This window comes from Pseudorca crassidens, chromosome 20 (genome assembly GCF_039906515.1).
Source record: "Pseudorca crassidens isolate mPseCra1 chromosome 20, mPseCra1.hap1, whole genome shotgun sequence".
NCBI classification, from domain to species: Eukaryota; Metazoa; Chordata; class Mammalia; order Artiodactyla; family Delphinidae; genus Pseudorca; species Pseudorca crassidens.
Genome location: NC_090315.1, coordinates 34943664 through 34960000, shown reverse-complemented (window position 1 = coordinate 34960000; position 16337 = coordinate 34943664). Strand labels below are relative to the sequence as shown.

The window sequence follows — 16337 nt, the reverse complement described above, 5'->3', positions numbered from 1 at the left end:
CCACTGTAATTTCTGACCTACAAAGAAGAATGACCACAGAGCTCTGCAATGACGCTGGGCTCCCCTCACAAATTTATTTCTCAGTCGTGGTGAAAGGTGTGTCTCTGGACCCTCGCAGGGTGGGTGAGCAGGTCTGACATGATAAACCCACTCTGATGGACTTCCCTGGTGGTCCAGTGGGTAAGACGCCGCGCTACCAATGCAGGGGGCCCGGGTTCGATCCCTGGTGGGGGAACTAGATCCCACAGCCATGCCACAAGTAAGAATCCTCATGCTGCAACTAAAAGATCGTGTGTGTTGCAATGAAGATCCCCCGTGCCATAACTAAGAACCGGCGCAGCCAAAATAAATATTAAAAAAAAAAAAAAATCCACTCTAACATTCCAATCTTCCTAAGATTCAGAATACCTTCCGCTACAGTTCCCTAAAGCAATCCTGGCACTTCAACTTCATTGAGTGTAGGCCACCTGTTAGACTATGTTTCAGCCAACTAAACTATCAGTGTCCTTCCTCACTCTTCATGCTGAAACAGTAAACGCAGAACCTCTGCTTAGTGCATCCACGTTAATAAATTCAGCCTGACCCAACTCAATGTTGCTTCCACCACTAACCCACACCCATTAATATCCATTCCCACGCACCCCCCCGAGATCTGTCTGTATAAATTGGAAAAATCATGCAGCTCTTTCAGTGTGTAGCAAAAAGCTGTTCACTCCTTGAGGCCTGCTGGGACTTGAGTCTGGTTATAGGTCTAGAAGCAAAGAGAGGTGGGGTGGGCATAGGTCCTGAGAAGAATCAGCAGCATCTCTCAAGGTAACTACACCGGGGAGGCCACTACAGTTTCTTCTGACAAAGGGCTAACTTCCTTAGAAATGGGTAAAATAGCTACTTCTGACAAAGATGACCTGTAATCTCTCCCTCTCAGTCAGACTATAGATCCGCATGGCTTCTGATACCCTCCCTGGCCACATAAAGAATATTTATCTCCATTGTTCATTATGGATGTATGCCATCACTTCTCACCATGCATCTGTTTGCTGCTTAGAATGCCAAACAAGGTGTTGATTAATAGTAACAACTGCATTTCCCCAACCGTGGCACACCATTCAGTCATGGGCAGGTTCACAGAACAGAGGGGCCCGCAGACCACATACCCTCCTTCAAAAGTACATCAGCATATTAAAGGCCCCGGGAATCCTGCAGTGAAGAAACCCACCAACTGGAATCAACCTGGTTTCCAAATTTACTTTACCATGGGCTCATTTTCTGGAGTGTTTCTTCTACAGAACTAGGATTCAAGAAAACACACCTTGGAAAATGCAAACTTAAAAAGCTACTATGGCTTGAGCTAACATTTGGAAATTTTTTGGTTTGTGCTTTTAGCTTTTTAATTGCTACTTAACAACAGAGACCCCAACCAATAATTTCCTAAGTATTAACAGTGATACGTAGTACATCCTTATGCTATATTTAGTAATTGTTGTGGAAGCACTGTTATTTCTGCCATGTCACCCACCCAACAGCGCTCTTAAGCCTTGGCTCTTGTCTGAAGGTTCTTCTCTTGTATTAGTGGGGCTTGGGACAACCTGAACCCTTGTCAGCTGTCCTCAGGAGCACCAACCATCCTGGAACTATTTTGGGCTGGTGGAATCTGGAGTTGAATCGATGCAACCTGACACCACAGGGAGAGAGGCCCCACTCCTTCAGAAACAGGAGCTGGGCACTGCCAGCTGCCTGGGGCTCCAGGCCCCTCTTCCAAAGGATGACGCCCCTTGCTCTGCAAAACGATAGGATTTTCCACCCAACAGTTTTAAAAGGCCTTCGTATCAACTCTTAATGACCACTTTCATCAATCCAGCTTCATGGCAGGAGGGAAGTCTCATCTCTGCACTCTTGCTTCTGCTGTGACCCTTCTCTCTCCAGCTCCTCAGGCTTTTTCTGTCACCTACTTCCTCACTTGTAAAACTACAAAACCTCTAGTCTCAAGTCACTTCTTCCTTCAAGCAAACATTGCCTTCATAACTCATCAATAATCACTGCCTCCTGACTGACCATTCCTCTGTTCTGGAGGTCTGGTATTATCTGAAACTCTATGCCATTTCACGTCTTACGTAATTATCTTAGTTGGCTTTTTAAAGCACGACCATACATAAAACAGCTTTGTATCCACCCAGCACCTGGCTATGAATTGTTCAGTGAATGTTTATTTGATGTCAATGTGTCCAGTCACAATTCATTCAAATGATCATGACCATGACACAAGAAGCTCATTATACTTTGCCCAAAACAACACTCCCAGGCCTTCAGCATTCTACTTACAGCATCACTCATGTTAAAAATTACACAGGGCTTCCCTGGTGGTGCAGTGGTTGAGAGTCTGCCTGCCGATGCAGTGGACACAGGTTCGTGCCCCGGTCCGGGAAGATCCCACATGCCGCGGAGCGGCTGGGCCCGTGAGCCATGGCTGCTGAGCCTGCGCGTCCGGAGCCTGTGCTCCGCAACGGGAGAGGCCACAACAATGAGAGGCCCGCACACCGCAAAAAAAAAAAAAAAAGTACACAGCACTTTGCTTTTCAGATTAGTCTCAAAAATAATACTTAAAAGAAGGACTAAAGTCCAAAAGTAAGCTCAGCATGACACGTGAGCAGGTGAAAGGTACTTAATGCCATTAACTTTAAATCGTGGGAATTTAACTCTGATGGGTTACAACATAAGCTAGTACTGTTTAAATCAGGAAATGGGGGGCAAACACAGGCATAATCTTAGTAAATTAAAACTTTCGTGGCCTTACCCTATCTTCTTCATCAGTACAAACAGTCCTTTAATAAAAAGAAGCACAATATTCAGGTTACTCAAAAATCAGCAACTCAGCTGTTGACCATCCAGGGATGATGGAAACGGAGTAAACTGGTAAGATGACAGGAGTCTCTGCCAGGGTCATTCATAGTAAAACTTTATTGAACAGAAAACCCAGCAAAGGTTTTCACCTCTGCAAAGCTCCTCTTGGTTTAAAGTAAAGCACGCATTTTAAAAAGCAATTATACATAAGTCTTTCCTAGAAAAGTCCTGCTAAAACATGTCTAGCAATTTCATTGATTATATAAAGTAGTACACTTAGTGTAATTTAAACATTCCAACAGGAATCAAATCGTACCAGCAGAACCGTTTCTGCATCTATGACATCTATGTACAAACACACATGCAGACACACACATCTGGAAAAGTTCCTCAGGCATAAACATGCGACACTAATGCCTTCTACTTACAATGTCTATTAAACTACAACAATATATATTAAAGCTCTTCAGAATAAAGATATGAGAAGCCTTAGGCATTTTTTGTTCATCAATTTGTATCATGGCTTCACGTCTTACTTTCTGCCTTTGCAGAATCGCAAAAGCGTATCATCCTCTTTGTTGATTCTTTTACTAATTCTGTGCTGTCGCCACATCCAGGTAAGGAAATCTAGCCAGAACCAGATGATCCAGTCCACGCCTGCCAAAGCCTCTAGCAGCCAGAGAGCAAACACCATCAGTTTGCTATGGCTGGGGGACCTTCTGGAAGAAGAGAGGCAAAGAAAGTCTTGAAGACGAGCCAGGCTGTGCTCATAAATGAAGGACTGGTCTGCTCCTCATCCACTACGTCTCTGTCTGGAGGGAGGCGGTTGGGGTCTGCAATTTCAGGATCAGGGTCTTCCTACAGGTAATAAAACACAAGGAGAAAAGAGGACAGTGACAAACACCCAATAATGTCAGTAAAGGGCAGAGTGGCTCCCTGGACCCTTGCCCCATAAGCCAAGCCAGGCAGGCAGGACGCCAGGGACGACACCCCGGCTGGACGGAGCTCCTTCTCCAGCCTCCGTAGCACAACTGTGCTGGAACATTCTCATAGTTTTCGATATTCCTGGCAGCAAGTATCAGATCAAATGAAGTACTGTAACTAGATCTTCAACTATTATTAAACTAGTAATTAAGTTAGCCACTTCATTAAATGTGGGTATTTTTCTAATTCTGGCAGTGTCCCGAGTTAAAGAAAACTAAAACTAAAAAAAACGAAAACACAGGATTCTAAAAACAGATTCGAGGGTGACACTTTATATTAAAAAGAATATCCTTTAGGATTATGCATTAAACTGCCTTATAAAAATTCTATTTCTTTTTTTAAATATTTATTTATTTGGCAGTGATGGGTGTTAGTTGCAGCACGTGGGATCTTTGTTGCTGCATGCAGGATATTTTAGTTGCAGCATGTGGGATCTAGTTCCCTGACCGGGGATCGAACCCAGGCCCCCTGTACTGGCAGCACAGAGTCTTAGCCACTGGACCACCAGGGAAGTCCCTAAAAATTCTATTTCTGTATGTTATTTTCCAGGAAATCTATTCTGTGAGACAGGCTTATGTTCCTAATCCTTAATTAGAATAACTCTCCATTAGCAGTTTCCATGGTATAACATATTATTGAGAATGAACACTAAAAAGAGTGAGTTTAAAAAAAAATTACATATCTATGCCAAAATGCAAATTGCCACATGACCAAAATACCTGCTGGATTTTATGACACAATGTTTTAAAAACAGCTAATGCTATAAGAATAAATTTGAAAAAAATCTTGAAATACTGCGCCTAATAAAATGGTACACCACAAGGTGTCTAAAGATTAAGGACTCGAGAGCCCGGTGTTTCACACCGAGATCGCCGGGCTCCAGCAGAAGCTCCATACCTGGAAGTTATTGTTGGGGTCCTGATTTGCAGCTTCCTGAGGAGGACCATCATTCGGGAAGTTCTGAACTGGCCTCTGTCGAAATGGAAACCACCCGACATGATGCCTTCAAAGGAAGCATATAAAGTCCATCTTAGTGAACATCAGAGTGACATGTACTCAAGAATTTAAGGGTCCTCTCAGTGAGATGAGGTCCCCCCTTGCTCCCCTCCTCTCATCAGAGCAGAACCTGATTAGAAGCTCGCAGCCAGGCCCATCTACAGAGACATTCCACCACACCAGCTCCTAGACTTTCTCACTGGCCTGTCAGGTTCTCGACAGGCACTATGGAAACTAGGCTTTATTCATTATCATGTGCCCAGCAACATAAACAGCACCTGACACATAGTATGTGCTCAATAAATACTTCTTCATCTGACCTAAACCTTAGACACGAAAACCTGAACAGAGGGGAAAGGGGAAATACATACACAGCCGTGACTATATGTAATAACATACTAATAAGACCTAGATTTGGTCACCTACATATATGATTCTAGAGACTATAGAATTTAAAGAATTAACTAAAAGTTGCATCTGAAAAATCCAATTAAACCCAAGTCTTGAAGCAAATATGACAAAATATAACAATGATTAATACTGGATATGAGTACTTAATGCATTATTCTAAATATTTCTTTTTTAAGATTTTTAAAAACTAAAATAAAAATCCATTTTTCCTATAGAGGAAAAATTTCTTCTGTCAGTTTTCACCACATACAAGGACATATAACTCTAGGCCAGGGTTTCTGAACTTTGGTACTGCTGACATACCGGGCTGGATATTTACTGTGGGGCTGTCCTGGGCACCAGAGAGGATGTTTAACAGCTACCAACCAGATGCCAGCAGGACCACCCCCCTCGCTGTGACAGTCAAAAATGTCTCCAAACACCACCAAACGTCTTGGGGACGGGGGTAGAGGCAGATGCAAAACTACCCTGGTTGAGAACCACTGCTCTAAGCCATGGATAAAGCCAAATGCCAGGTCTGTGATGGATCTCTGGCCCTTCAGGACTATGCCACAGCCATTGCCTGACCTTTATCCTAGAAGGCAGCTGGAGCCTGATAAAAGACAAATATGTTCTTATTCAACACAAATACAATTTTCCTTTCCATGCCTCAGTATGGCTTTTATTGTGGTTCATGAGCCTGGCAGGTAACTTAACTAGAGGAAAAGAAGAGAATGTTGTTGCTGTATTAACACAGAATTAGTTGTGTTTTTGGCAATGCGTAACCAAGCCATCAATTCTTTGCATCGAAAATCCTGGAATGACATACTATTTAAATCCACCTCCTTAAATATTGACTGAGACTGCTCAAAAGAGCAAAGTCTGCACTTGGTTTGAGTCACCACATAGTGTAATCTGTAGTAAAGGGAAAAAAGGGAAAGCGAAATCATCTGCTTACAGGTACATAACGACAGTGGCCCCCATGACCATGAGGAATCTGCTCAGGGAAGAGTAGAAGTAGAGGATACTAAGAAAAACGGAAAACGTAGCTGCTGAATAGGTCCAATCCAACCAATCTCGATTTATCTCATCATCTTCTTCCACAATAGGGCCACCCTGTGCATTCATCCGCAAATTCTGATTGGCCCCAGGATTAACCACCACTTGAGGAGCAGCGTTCTGATTGGCGGGCTGGTTTTCAGCTGGAAACTGGTTGTGGATAGGGGCTGGAGCAGGCGCAGAGACCACAGGTATCTCTTGTGCACTTGGCGAGGGGACAAAAGCCCCTGACGCAGCAGTGGCTGCTAAGCTAAAATAAAAATGACAGAGGCAAATACTGTTGAGAGCAAGGCACCATGAAGACTTGTTCTCATAAGCTCGTTTACGCAGGGATCTTTTACTATTAAGTAGCCATACACAAACTTGATTTTTCTTTAACTTAGTGAAGAACTTCTTTTCTAATAGTCATATCTATAAGTGTCTTTTCTACTCCTAAGAGAAGGTGCTTGGTAAATTTCATCTGGAATTAAACACCAAGGCCACCATGAAAATATGGTGCAGTAGCAAATTAAGATTTTCATAAAATGCTAAAGATATCACAAATTGAAAAGAAAAAAAGAGGAAATAACATATTCTAAATAAAGTCATCAAACTACGGATCAGTCAGCAAACTATGCATCAATACACAAATCAGTAGTTATCATTTATACTCTATTCCACCCACAGAAAGGACTCTGCAGATAAGTGATGAAAACACACTCATCCCACCCTTCCTAACTTTATGGGTAAGTTAGGCATTTTTGAGGGATGGGAGTTCCCTCAATTTCTGGGAGCCCTGGCCACACCCAGCATGTGAGGAAAGACTCACTACTGCATGTAGTACTGCCGTGCGTATATCTGCTGGAACCAGGAGAGCTGCAGCCACCCATAGGTTGTGTAGCCTGAGAAACCAGGCCCCAGGCCTTGGAACGCCGGCTGGGCAACTTCAGGCCTATGAAAGATTTCAAAAAATGCTCTTTTTGAGTTGGTTTAGTATGAATAAATGAAAATTAAGTTTAAATTACAATCAGGAATTCAAAACAAAGAGACAGAAGACTGAGCTTTATGATAGTTACCTGTAGATTTCTGGGTGATGCACCTGTGTAACACAATCACAGGAAGTGCTGACAAAGCCCCCCTCCCATGGCCTGGATCCCGTGGGAAAACTAGAGCCCTCTGTCCAGCACTGGGGTCTCATGATGTCATCACCATGAGGTACAAACAAGCTGGACCCTTTCAGTCTAAGTGGATCCCCACCCTTATTTTAGACTTGCTGAGTCTCACTGAAGGTCTAAACCCCACTATTCATTCTTTAGGGAGCAGCTCTAAAAAGTCACACCTCTCCCAAAGTCTTTTCTGCAGGAAATACTCCTTTCCTCCCAATACCCATTTCTCCCTCACCCCTAGATCTGAACTATACGGGGAGCAGAGTTATGTGTGGCACCACCCATGCGTGCTCACTGACCACTTGTGCCTTGTAAGGCCTCCGGGCTGTTATCTCACGGGATCCCCAACAACCTTGTGGGGAGGGAGCTCTCCACCGCGCCATTTTACAGAAGGGAGCCCGAGTGCAGCTCAGGGAAGACAAAGGATCTGCACGTGGTCACTGAACCTGTAAGTAGTAGGGCTGGATTTGAGACCTGTTTGACACCAAACTCATGCCTCTATCATCTAGCGCAGCCTGGGGCAGGGTGTGTGTGGGAGTCATCTCTGGTTTTGTGAACTCTACACAGTGAACTTCTTTGGCATCACTTCACAAAATTCAAACTAACAGAACTGCAGAAAGATCAGGAGTTGTTATGTGGTCATCTCTGCTGGTCAACTCCTATCCTTAAACAAACTTATATGCACCAGCTGTCCAATAAATATTTGTTGGACGAAATCAAGTTTTATTATGGTAAAATTCATAGTCAGATATGAGCCTAAATTCTCAAATCGTATAGCCAGAAAAAGCGAAACAGTTTTAAGCGTTTCTATCCAATAATGAATTCAATTATCCACTTTATATGGTAGGTATGGAACTTAAACCAAATTCCATACCCAGAGTATTTCTAAAATTGTATTCTAATACAAATAGGTCTTGGTACGATACTGTTTTTGATCATTTAAAAAAGATACAGTACATGGAAATGAGAAAATAACAAAGTGCTTTTGTTAGCTCTGATGATGATGACACTGTAGATATGTAAAATAACTAAAAGGTTTTTAGAGTTATATCCTGAAGTATGTAGAAGTGAACTGACATAATGTCTGGGAATTACTTTTAAATACTTCACGAAAAAATCGGAAGCAGGAATAGATAAAGCAAGTACGGCAAAACTCTGATCATTATATGGAGATTCATTATACAGTTCCCTCTACTTTTGTGTATATTTGAAAACCTCCATTAAGAAAAAAACCAACTCTTCATTCCTCAAACACCTGACTTTATCAACAATCAGATATTAAAAACTACTAGGAAATGGTGGGCAGAGGACTCGGGGAGTAACAGAGTTTCAACTTGTAGTTAATAAACTGTTTTTTCCCATAGGATCTTTCATAGTAAGGTGTTCCAAGAGCTGTGAAATCCGAACATCGCGGCATTTAGTCGCTTCTGGCTTTTGCGCTAAAGGAAAGCTCTAATCGCTCCTTTTCTCCTAGCACCACCGACACGGTACTTGGCAGAGCATTTCTCAAACAATCCCTTCACCTTTTGTCACCCACTGTTACGACAGACAAAGCACAAAGCCACTCGGCAAAGCAGCTGCACAGTGCTTACAACAGCTGCTTTTCTGCACCAGCACTAATTCCCTACCATGAGGTCAGCGCAATGTGAAGCACACCCACGTAGGAGGAGAAATGCCCAGATTTTCAGGACATGCATCTCCACTTTTTAGATGTTCCTAAAAGGCTATGTATTAAGAAAAGTTAAATACAGAAGAGATCTTTAAAGTGAAGCCCTTATAAGGCAAAATTTTGTCCATTTAAAAATTCTATGACTATATAGTATAAACAGAGCTTATTCTTAAGTTGATGCAAATAATGCACATTCATGTTGTACAACCTGCTTCTTTATTACAACACTCACCTCGAGATATTCTCCCATCCAGAGGGAGAAGGGTTCCGAACAACCTCCCTTTGCCTTAAACCGTCACTTGAGGAATCCCCAGGAGACTGTCCCTGATTAAGACCAGCGGGCTGCTCTATGGATTCAGCAACCTAGATAAGTGTAACATGAACATGAGAACAAAAGGCCTGATGCAACTGTGTGAAATCAAGCTTCAAGGATTCTTTCTCTGTGAATGGCTTATGTCCCCAACCCTGACCTCTGAACTTGACAAAATCAAACAGATGCAATGTTACATGAATATTCTAAAATTTGTTCAACACAGTATCAATACAGATACTAAAAAAAAAATCCATATTTTTCCTAGAATAGCTATGCTGTAGTTTCACTAAAATCTCTCAATGAAGTTATCATTGGTGAGAAAGCTTCCTGTTAATGCTCTATACGTCTTTTTTTTCCTATACATCTTATGGTGTTAAATTTACTAAGAAATTAAATTTGACCAATAAGATTTATAAACACAACCCAGCCAGCAACCTAAAGAATTTCTTACACTATATTCAGATGTTTCAGGATGTACAGTTGTAATGCAAATTTAGAATGTATCACATTAGAATATTAATACTGTATATATATATTTAAAATAAATTTATTTATTTTTGTTTGGCTGCATTGGGTCTTTGTTGCTGCGCGCGGGCTTTCTCTAGCTGAGGAAAGCAGGGGCTACTCTTCGTTGCAGTGTGCCGGCTTCTTATTGTCGTGGCTACTCTTGTTGCAGAGCACGGGCTCTAGATGGGAGGGCTTCAGTAGTTGTGGCACGTGGGCTCAGCAGCTGTGGCTCTCGGGTTCTAAAGCGCAGGCTCAGTAGTTGTGGCGTGGGGGGGCTTAGTTGCTCCGCGGCATGTGGGATCTTCCCGGACCAGGGATTGAACCCGTGTCCCCTGCATTGGCAGGTGGATTCTTAACCACTGTGCCACCAGGGAAGTCCCTTAATACCGTATATTTGAACTAACACTGTGAAATGAAAAATGAGGGATTTTGACCATCTAACATAAGCAAGTCTTAAGAGATCACTTGATTAAGACTGCGGCCTTTTCCTATCCAAACAAATAATCACAATGAAAATTTCCAAAGGAAATATAGTCATTTTTTACTCTTTATAAAAATCAATGTTGCCTTAGAAGAAATTTATTATGTGCTAAATTCATGACTGCCTTGCTAGTTCGGTGATCTGGATACACAGCCACTACAGATCAAATCAAATTCCAGAAAAGAGTGTACTGCAGAACTCCACTTGTCCACTACAACACTAATGGAATAGTCTACTACTATTATAGTGAACTCTCACTTGTATTGATAACAGTTTCTTATTCCTGATTCTCACTGGGGAAGAGACAAAATATTATATGATAAAAAGACTTAAGAGTTTTATCCAACTTCCTTTATTTTGACCTTGAGAGTCTGAATGACACGAACTGCTATCATCATGAAAAAGCAGACATACCTTTGCACTGGCTTCTGGCATTTTGGAAGGACTCTTCACACTGCACACCAGATGCAAAACATGCCGCGTTTCCTGCTGAAAGTAATAAGGAGGTACTTTAGGACCTGAATTCAACCTTGTTAGTGCTCAAAAACATTCAAAAGTTAATATATTTAGTGATACCTTTGGAAGCAAGTCCCTGAGACACTGGTGATCCAACAACAGCTTCCCAGAATATATTAACCTCTGGTCTTCTGGATGCTTGTGGAAAGAAAGAGCAGCACAGATCAGCATTTCGCCCCCTCAAGTTCCCAACATTGAAGAAACTGTTGTATACCAATAATTTAAACGTGTGTTTTTCCCAGCATCATAGGAAAACATTTTTCCAAAGGCTCCATATACAAAACTTTTACTTAGGAAGTACTTAACTTTAAACTGATCTCTAACATGCAAACAAATTTAGGACGGCAAACTACCTCCAGTCCACAAAACCTATGGCAGGCTACCTGACTTCTTAACTCCCAGGGAAATTGCTTTCTGCCACAAAAAGCACAAATCTGGGGCTCCTACAGCAACGAACTTCAAAACTCAAAGTTTGGTCTCAGAGAAAACTCAAAGTCAGCCTTCCCTAAAACCACCTAGCATTGTCCCAAGATAACATGAAGCAATTCTAAACTTAAGCCCTCAAAGAGACTTTTCCCAACATACAAATGCAGCTAAAGAGATGGTGTGTGGTAACATTCCACACCACAACCCTATATTTACCATGCTTATTTTAAGGGGGAAAGTCTAAAATTCACTTGTCCAAGGTCACCTGCTGCTAAAGAGTCAAGATTCCGAACCCTCTACTCCATTCCAGTGATTTTAAAACCACAGTCGTGCCACACACTTTTATACAAATCTCACTTTTAAAATCCATTTTTAATTCCCTTAAAAACTGGACTTAAGGGACTTCCCTGGTGGCACAGTGGTTCAGAAGCCGCCTGCCAATGCAGGGGACACAGGTTCAAGCCCTGGTCCAGGAAGATCCCACAAGCCGCGGAGCAACTAAGCCCGTGCGCCCCCACTACTGAGCCTGCACTCTAGAGCCTGAGAACCACAACTACTGAAGCCCGCGCGCCTAGAGCCCGTGCTAGGCAACAAGAGAAGCCACCGCGATGAGAAGCCCACGCACTGCAACGAAGAGTAGCCCCCGCTCGCTGCAACTAGAGAAAGCCTGCGCACAGCAACAAAGACCCAACACAGCCAAACATAAATAAATAAAATTTAAAACTGGACTTAAATAATGGCTTCAAGTGATACATACCAAAGTCAGTACACCAGAGCTCACCAGCAACTTCTCAATCTACTCTTGCCAAAATAACCAATTATGCAAGATTTGGAACAAAGCTGCTCTTGCCAAGTAGCCCATGATTATAAAGCAAAAGCTGTTTAAAACTAACAAAAAATAACCGTACCTATTTATCTGCATAAATCAGGAGGTTTTTTTTTTTTGGACACTGGGCAACTATAACAAACTGCAGAAATATACTGGATGCTGTGTTCATCATTGTTCTCACTGACTGAACTTCATATGTAAATGCTATAAACCTGGACTTGTAAATGTTATTGTATAGGTGGGGTCCTGCATTATATTAAAGAGTTTCACACTAGAAAAGGTTTGAAAACCACGGGTGCCCGTGATTTGAGGCCTGTTAAAGGCCTGAACCGACACTCTGCGTCTTTATCCAGAGGCTGATTTAAAAATATATATATTACGCAAACAACTATTATAAAGTAAGGCTTCTCATATTAGAAAGCAAATGACGAATGTGCTCCAACCAAAATTTTTAAACACAAATATACAGACCTGAGAGACCTTTTATTTACAACTTTGGATCCTTGGACTTAATAGGAATGATGTTCCTCACCCAAGGAAGCCCTAAAGGAAAGCCCTCCTCCAAAACACCGCCTTTTACCAAATGACGCAACTAGAGGCTGCACGTGCTTCGCCAATTTGCGTACCTAATAGCCATTCTTGCAGCAGCACTGCCACCTGTTTCTTGGGAGCAGCTATGGTGAAACTGCAAATAGTGCCAAGGCAAATGCTAGAGGAATGGGAGCTTATTAAATAAATAAGCACATTTCAAAAGAACGACTCAGAAGGGAAACTCACTACCACATTCTTGACAATATGAAACAAAAACAACCTGACCCATGAGCTACAACCTGACACGTTGCAACACTTCAGATAAGAAAGAACAATTTCACAATCTTGTCCTGTCCTGATGCCCTCTCCTGTCTGATGCAGAATTACAGTTGTGGGCAGTAAAAAACACTGTTGACACTTACATAATATCAGAGTAGAAAGTAAACATAGGAAGGTCCAGCTCATAGCCTCCATCACGTGGTGGGGAGGGAGGGTGGCCCTAAGGGTGATGTTGACAGATATGTCAACCAAAACAAAGCAAGGAAGTCTCTGCAATTGAGGGACCAGAGTCTTAAAACCCAGACTCCAGGAGATTCCTTCCACCTATTTTCCTTCTAAATCATTTTCTACCGGAAAGTGCCCCGGGCTCCTCCCTGGGACTAAGCAAAGGCTGTGGAGTCCAGCTCACAGGGAGGGGAAGCGCCACGTCCTGTTCCTGGGTGTGGGGCCTTGAGTACACGCTGCCTGGGCGCTCACCAGGTTTCTCTAGCCACTGGCAAGGCCTTGGCCCCTGCCCTCACCTCTCTGCAATGAGAGGCTACATTCAGAAAACTCATTTCGCAGCACTTATGTTTCCTTATTCCTACCCATCGGATGCAATCCTAACGAGGAACACCCAGTCACTCCGACGTTTTGGGAAAATTGAGGCTTGGAGGGTGAAATGACTCACTCAAGGTCAAACTGCTGTTTCAGCGGCTTGGCTAAGGCTGGAAGCCAGATCTAGGGGACTGGGAAGGGGTCTGAAGAGGTATGGCGGGAGTGTGACAGCCGTTAGAGTTTGGGGACCTAGGACGCGAGGTGACAGGGGAAGGCGGCCCGTCAGGAAGGCGGGACGATGGCGGCCTAGAACGAGGAAGTGACAGCCTCTGGGCCACGTCAGAGAGCGCCTACGGCGGCAGGGCAGAAAGGGGGAGACCACAGGCCTGGGAGAGGGGACCTGGGGAGCACCAGGGGAAGGCCGGCGAAGCGAGAAGTTACAGGGAAAGGGGAGGAGGACGTGGCATCCCAAGGGGGACGCGAGGAGGGCCGCGAGGATGACAGCCGGGGTTAGGGGAGGGTTGGCAGCTGGAGCCGGGGGCTCCTCTCACCGGGCGCTCGGGGTAGACGCGGCTCAGATGGGCCTTGAGGCGGCTCACGCTCCAGCTGCGGTCGACGCTCAGCTCCAAGTCGCGGTGGCGCTGGTTGGGGCTCTTCACCAGGAGCGTGACGGGCTCGGGCTCCATGTCGACGGTGCTGTGGGCTCGGCGGCGCTCCCAGATGCCAGGCAGGAAGTGCCGCCGCCGCCACAACCTCCACAAAAACGGTTCGCTTCTCTGGAGCGCGCGGGCCCGGCTCGGGGACCTTTTATAGGAACCCCGCGCCCGGACTCTGCGGACAGAACCCTCTGTGGCTGCCATCCATTGGCTGGGGCGGAGAGCACTGCCCTAACGTGGCCCAATCGGCGCCCGGCTCCGTGGGCGGAAGGGCGGGCGGAGCACGTGGGAGCAGGCTGATGCAACCCGCCGCCGTGGCGTCACCCACAGGCGCGGCTGCGGCCCGGGACCCTGGGTTCGGCGGCTGTGCTGGGGTGCGCGCGGCCCACGCGGGGCCCCTCGGCCCTGAGACACTGGCTTGCTCCCCGGCTCGAGTTGCTCACGGCACTTTAGGGAGGGCAGACCCTGCCGACTCTCCGGTTTGGCAGCCTCTGCAAATTGTTTCCTCACAAAGAAGCAGCTCCGCCCTTTTGACACCAGCCCCATTTCCCCTTTCCCTTCCCCGGGTGGCCCGGGACGTCAGGCTCCCCCAGGGGAGGCTTCCCCACCCCCACCCCGGCCTCAGCTCAAAGAACTGCTGGGGGAGCCCCGTTTGCGAGCCCACATGGAAGGGCGACCCGACAAGCCTTAGAAGGGCCAGGAAGAAGGGAGATTCTTCCTGGGGTTCAGGATGCAGGAATCTGAGCCAATGTTGCCCCTTCACCTGTGACCTCAGAATTGATCGTTGTACCCCTAACTGTGGGACGTCATCCTAATGAGTGGCAAGCAGGCCACAGTCCAGCTTAGGCTGGGAGACGCTCGAAAAAGGCCTCACTTTATAGGATACTAACACATACTTCCTTGAAATTGGGGCTGAGACACAGAAGGCACGTTTCTCAGTTTTCCTAAAATGTGACCACAGAGGCCTGGCTGATGTAGACACTCCCTCCCTCTGTAGGAAAAAAAAAGTCTTGAAAAACAAAACTGACATTGTGCTGGCCCGTCCTTGTTCTAATCCTGTTGGGACATCTGTTTTGCCAGGTGTGTCAGGACATTGGCAATTGTACATACAATGTAAACACTATGTAAATAGTTTCCAGAGTGGGGCAAATTTAAGGAGGGTAACAGGAGGAACCTGGTGTGGTTGGTGGGTGTAGTACCACAGACTGGGTGGCTTAAAGGACAGAAATGTATTGTCTCACAGCTCTAGAGGCTGGAAGTCTGAGATTGATGCCAAAATATTGGCTCCCTGTACACCGATGCCAAAATGAGATACAGAGACAGAGTCTTGGAGGAGAAAGAAAGGGTGGCTTTATTCTTTGTCAGGCAAAGAGGGACCACAGCAGGCCAGCACCTCAAGAACTGTCCCCCCCCCCCCCTCCCTGGGGAATAGGGAGAGGTCTCATATTCGGGGCTTGTGGTCAGGGGTATTCAATAAGGATCAAGGCGGTAATAGTCTTACATTCTTCTTTCTTCTGCGGAGTTTCTAAAGGGTGGGGTTGCTGACAAGATTAGGGTGTGTGCAGGGTCTCCTAATCTTGAGGAGCTTCTCTGGTCCCTGTAATCTTGCCTCAGGTGGCTTCGTGGCTGCTCCCCCCCTTGATTAGCAACTGTTCGAATCTGCCCTTTGGAACTCAGGGAAGGTCATGGTAGCTGGAGTCTTGCCTACAAGAAATGCGGGACAAAAAGGCCTCTGTGTCCAGGAGCCCCACAGGGCCCCGCCTGGTTTCAAGATCAAGGTGTCAGGCAGGGTTGGTTCCTTCTGAGGGCTATAGGGAGAATCTGTTCCATGCTGGCAATCTTCGGCATTCCTTGGTGTGTAGCTGCATCACCCCCATCTCTGCCTTCGTGTTCATAGTGTGCTCCCCCTCTGTGCGTGCCCTCACGTCATCTTCTCTATGCATGCCTGTCTTCGTGTCCCAATTCCCGCCCCCCACTTTTTTTTATAAGGACACCAGTCATATTGGATTAGGGTTTTACCCTAATGACCTCAACTTGATCATCTGCAAAGACCCCATTTCCAAATAGTGTCACGTACACGTACTGGGGGCTTAGGAATTCATCTTTTTGGAGGACACAGTTCAATCCATAACAATCAGCCGTAATATAACACAGAACATGGGTGGTTTCCTTTTCAGCAGT

General features: G+C 45.0%; 1 protein-coding gene across 1 annotated transcript; it reads right to left on the bottom strand.

The window, feature by feature from the left end:
- Window positions 1-2932: 2932 nt before the first annotated feature.
- On the bottom strand, window positions 2933-14300 carry HERPUD1 (homocysteine inducible ER protein with ubiquitin like domain 1). The gene is made up of 8 exons (XM_067719519.1): window positions 14052-14300; window positions 10959-11036; window positions 10797-10871; window positions 9314-9444; window positions 7076-7198; window positions 6167-6517; window positions 4720-4825; window positions 2933-3696 (listed from the first exon to the last, which is right to left on the bottom strand). Exons 1-8 carry the CDS (start codon window positions 14184-14186, stop codon window positions 3532-3534), a joined length of 1164 nt encoding a protein of 387 aa, XP_067575620.1. The 5' UTR covers window positions 14187-14300; the 3' UTR covers window positions 2933-3531.
- Window positions 14301-16337: the final 2037 nt, after the last annotated feature.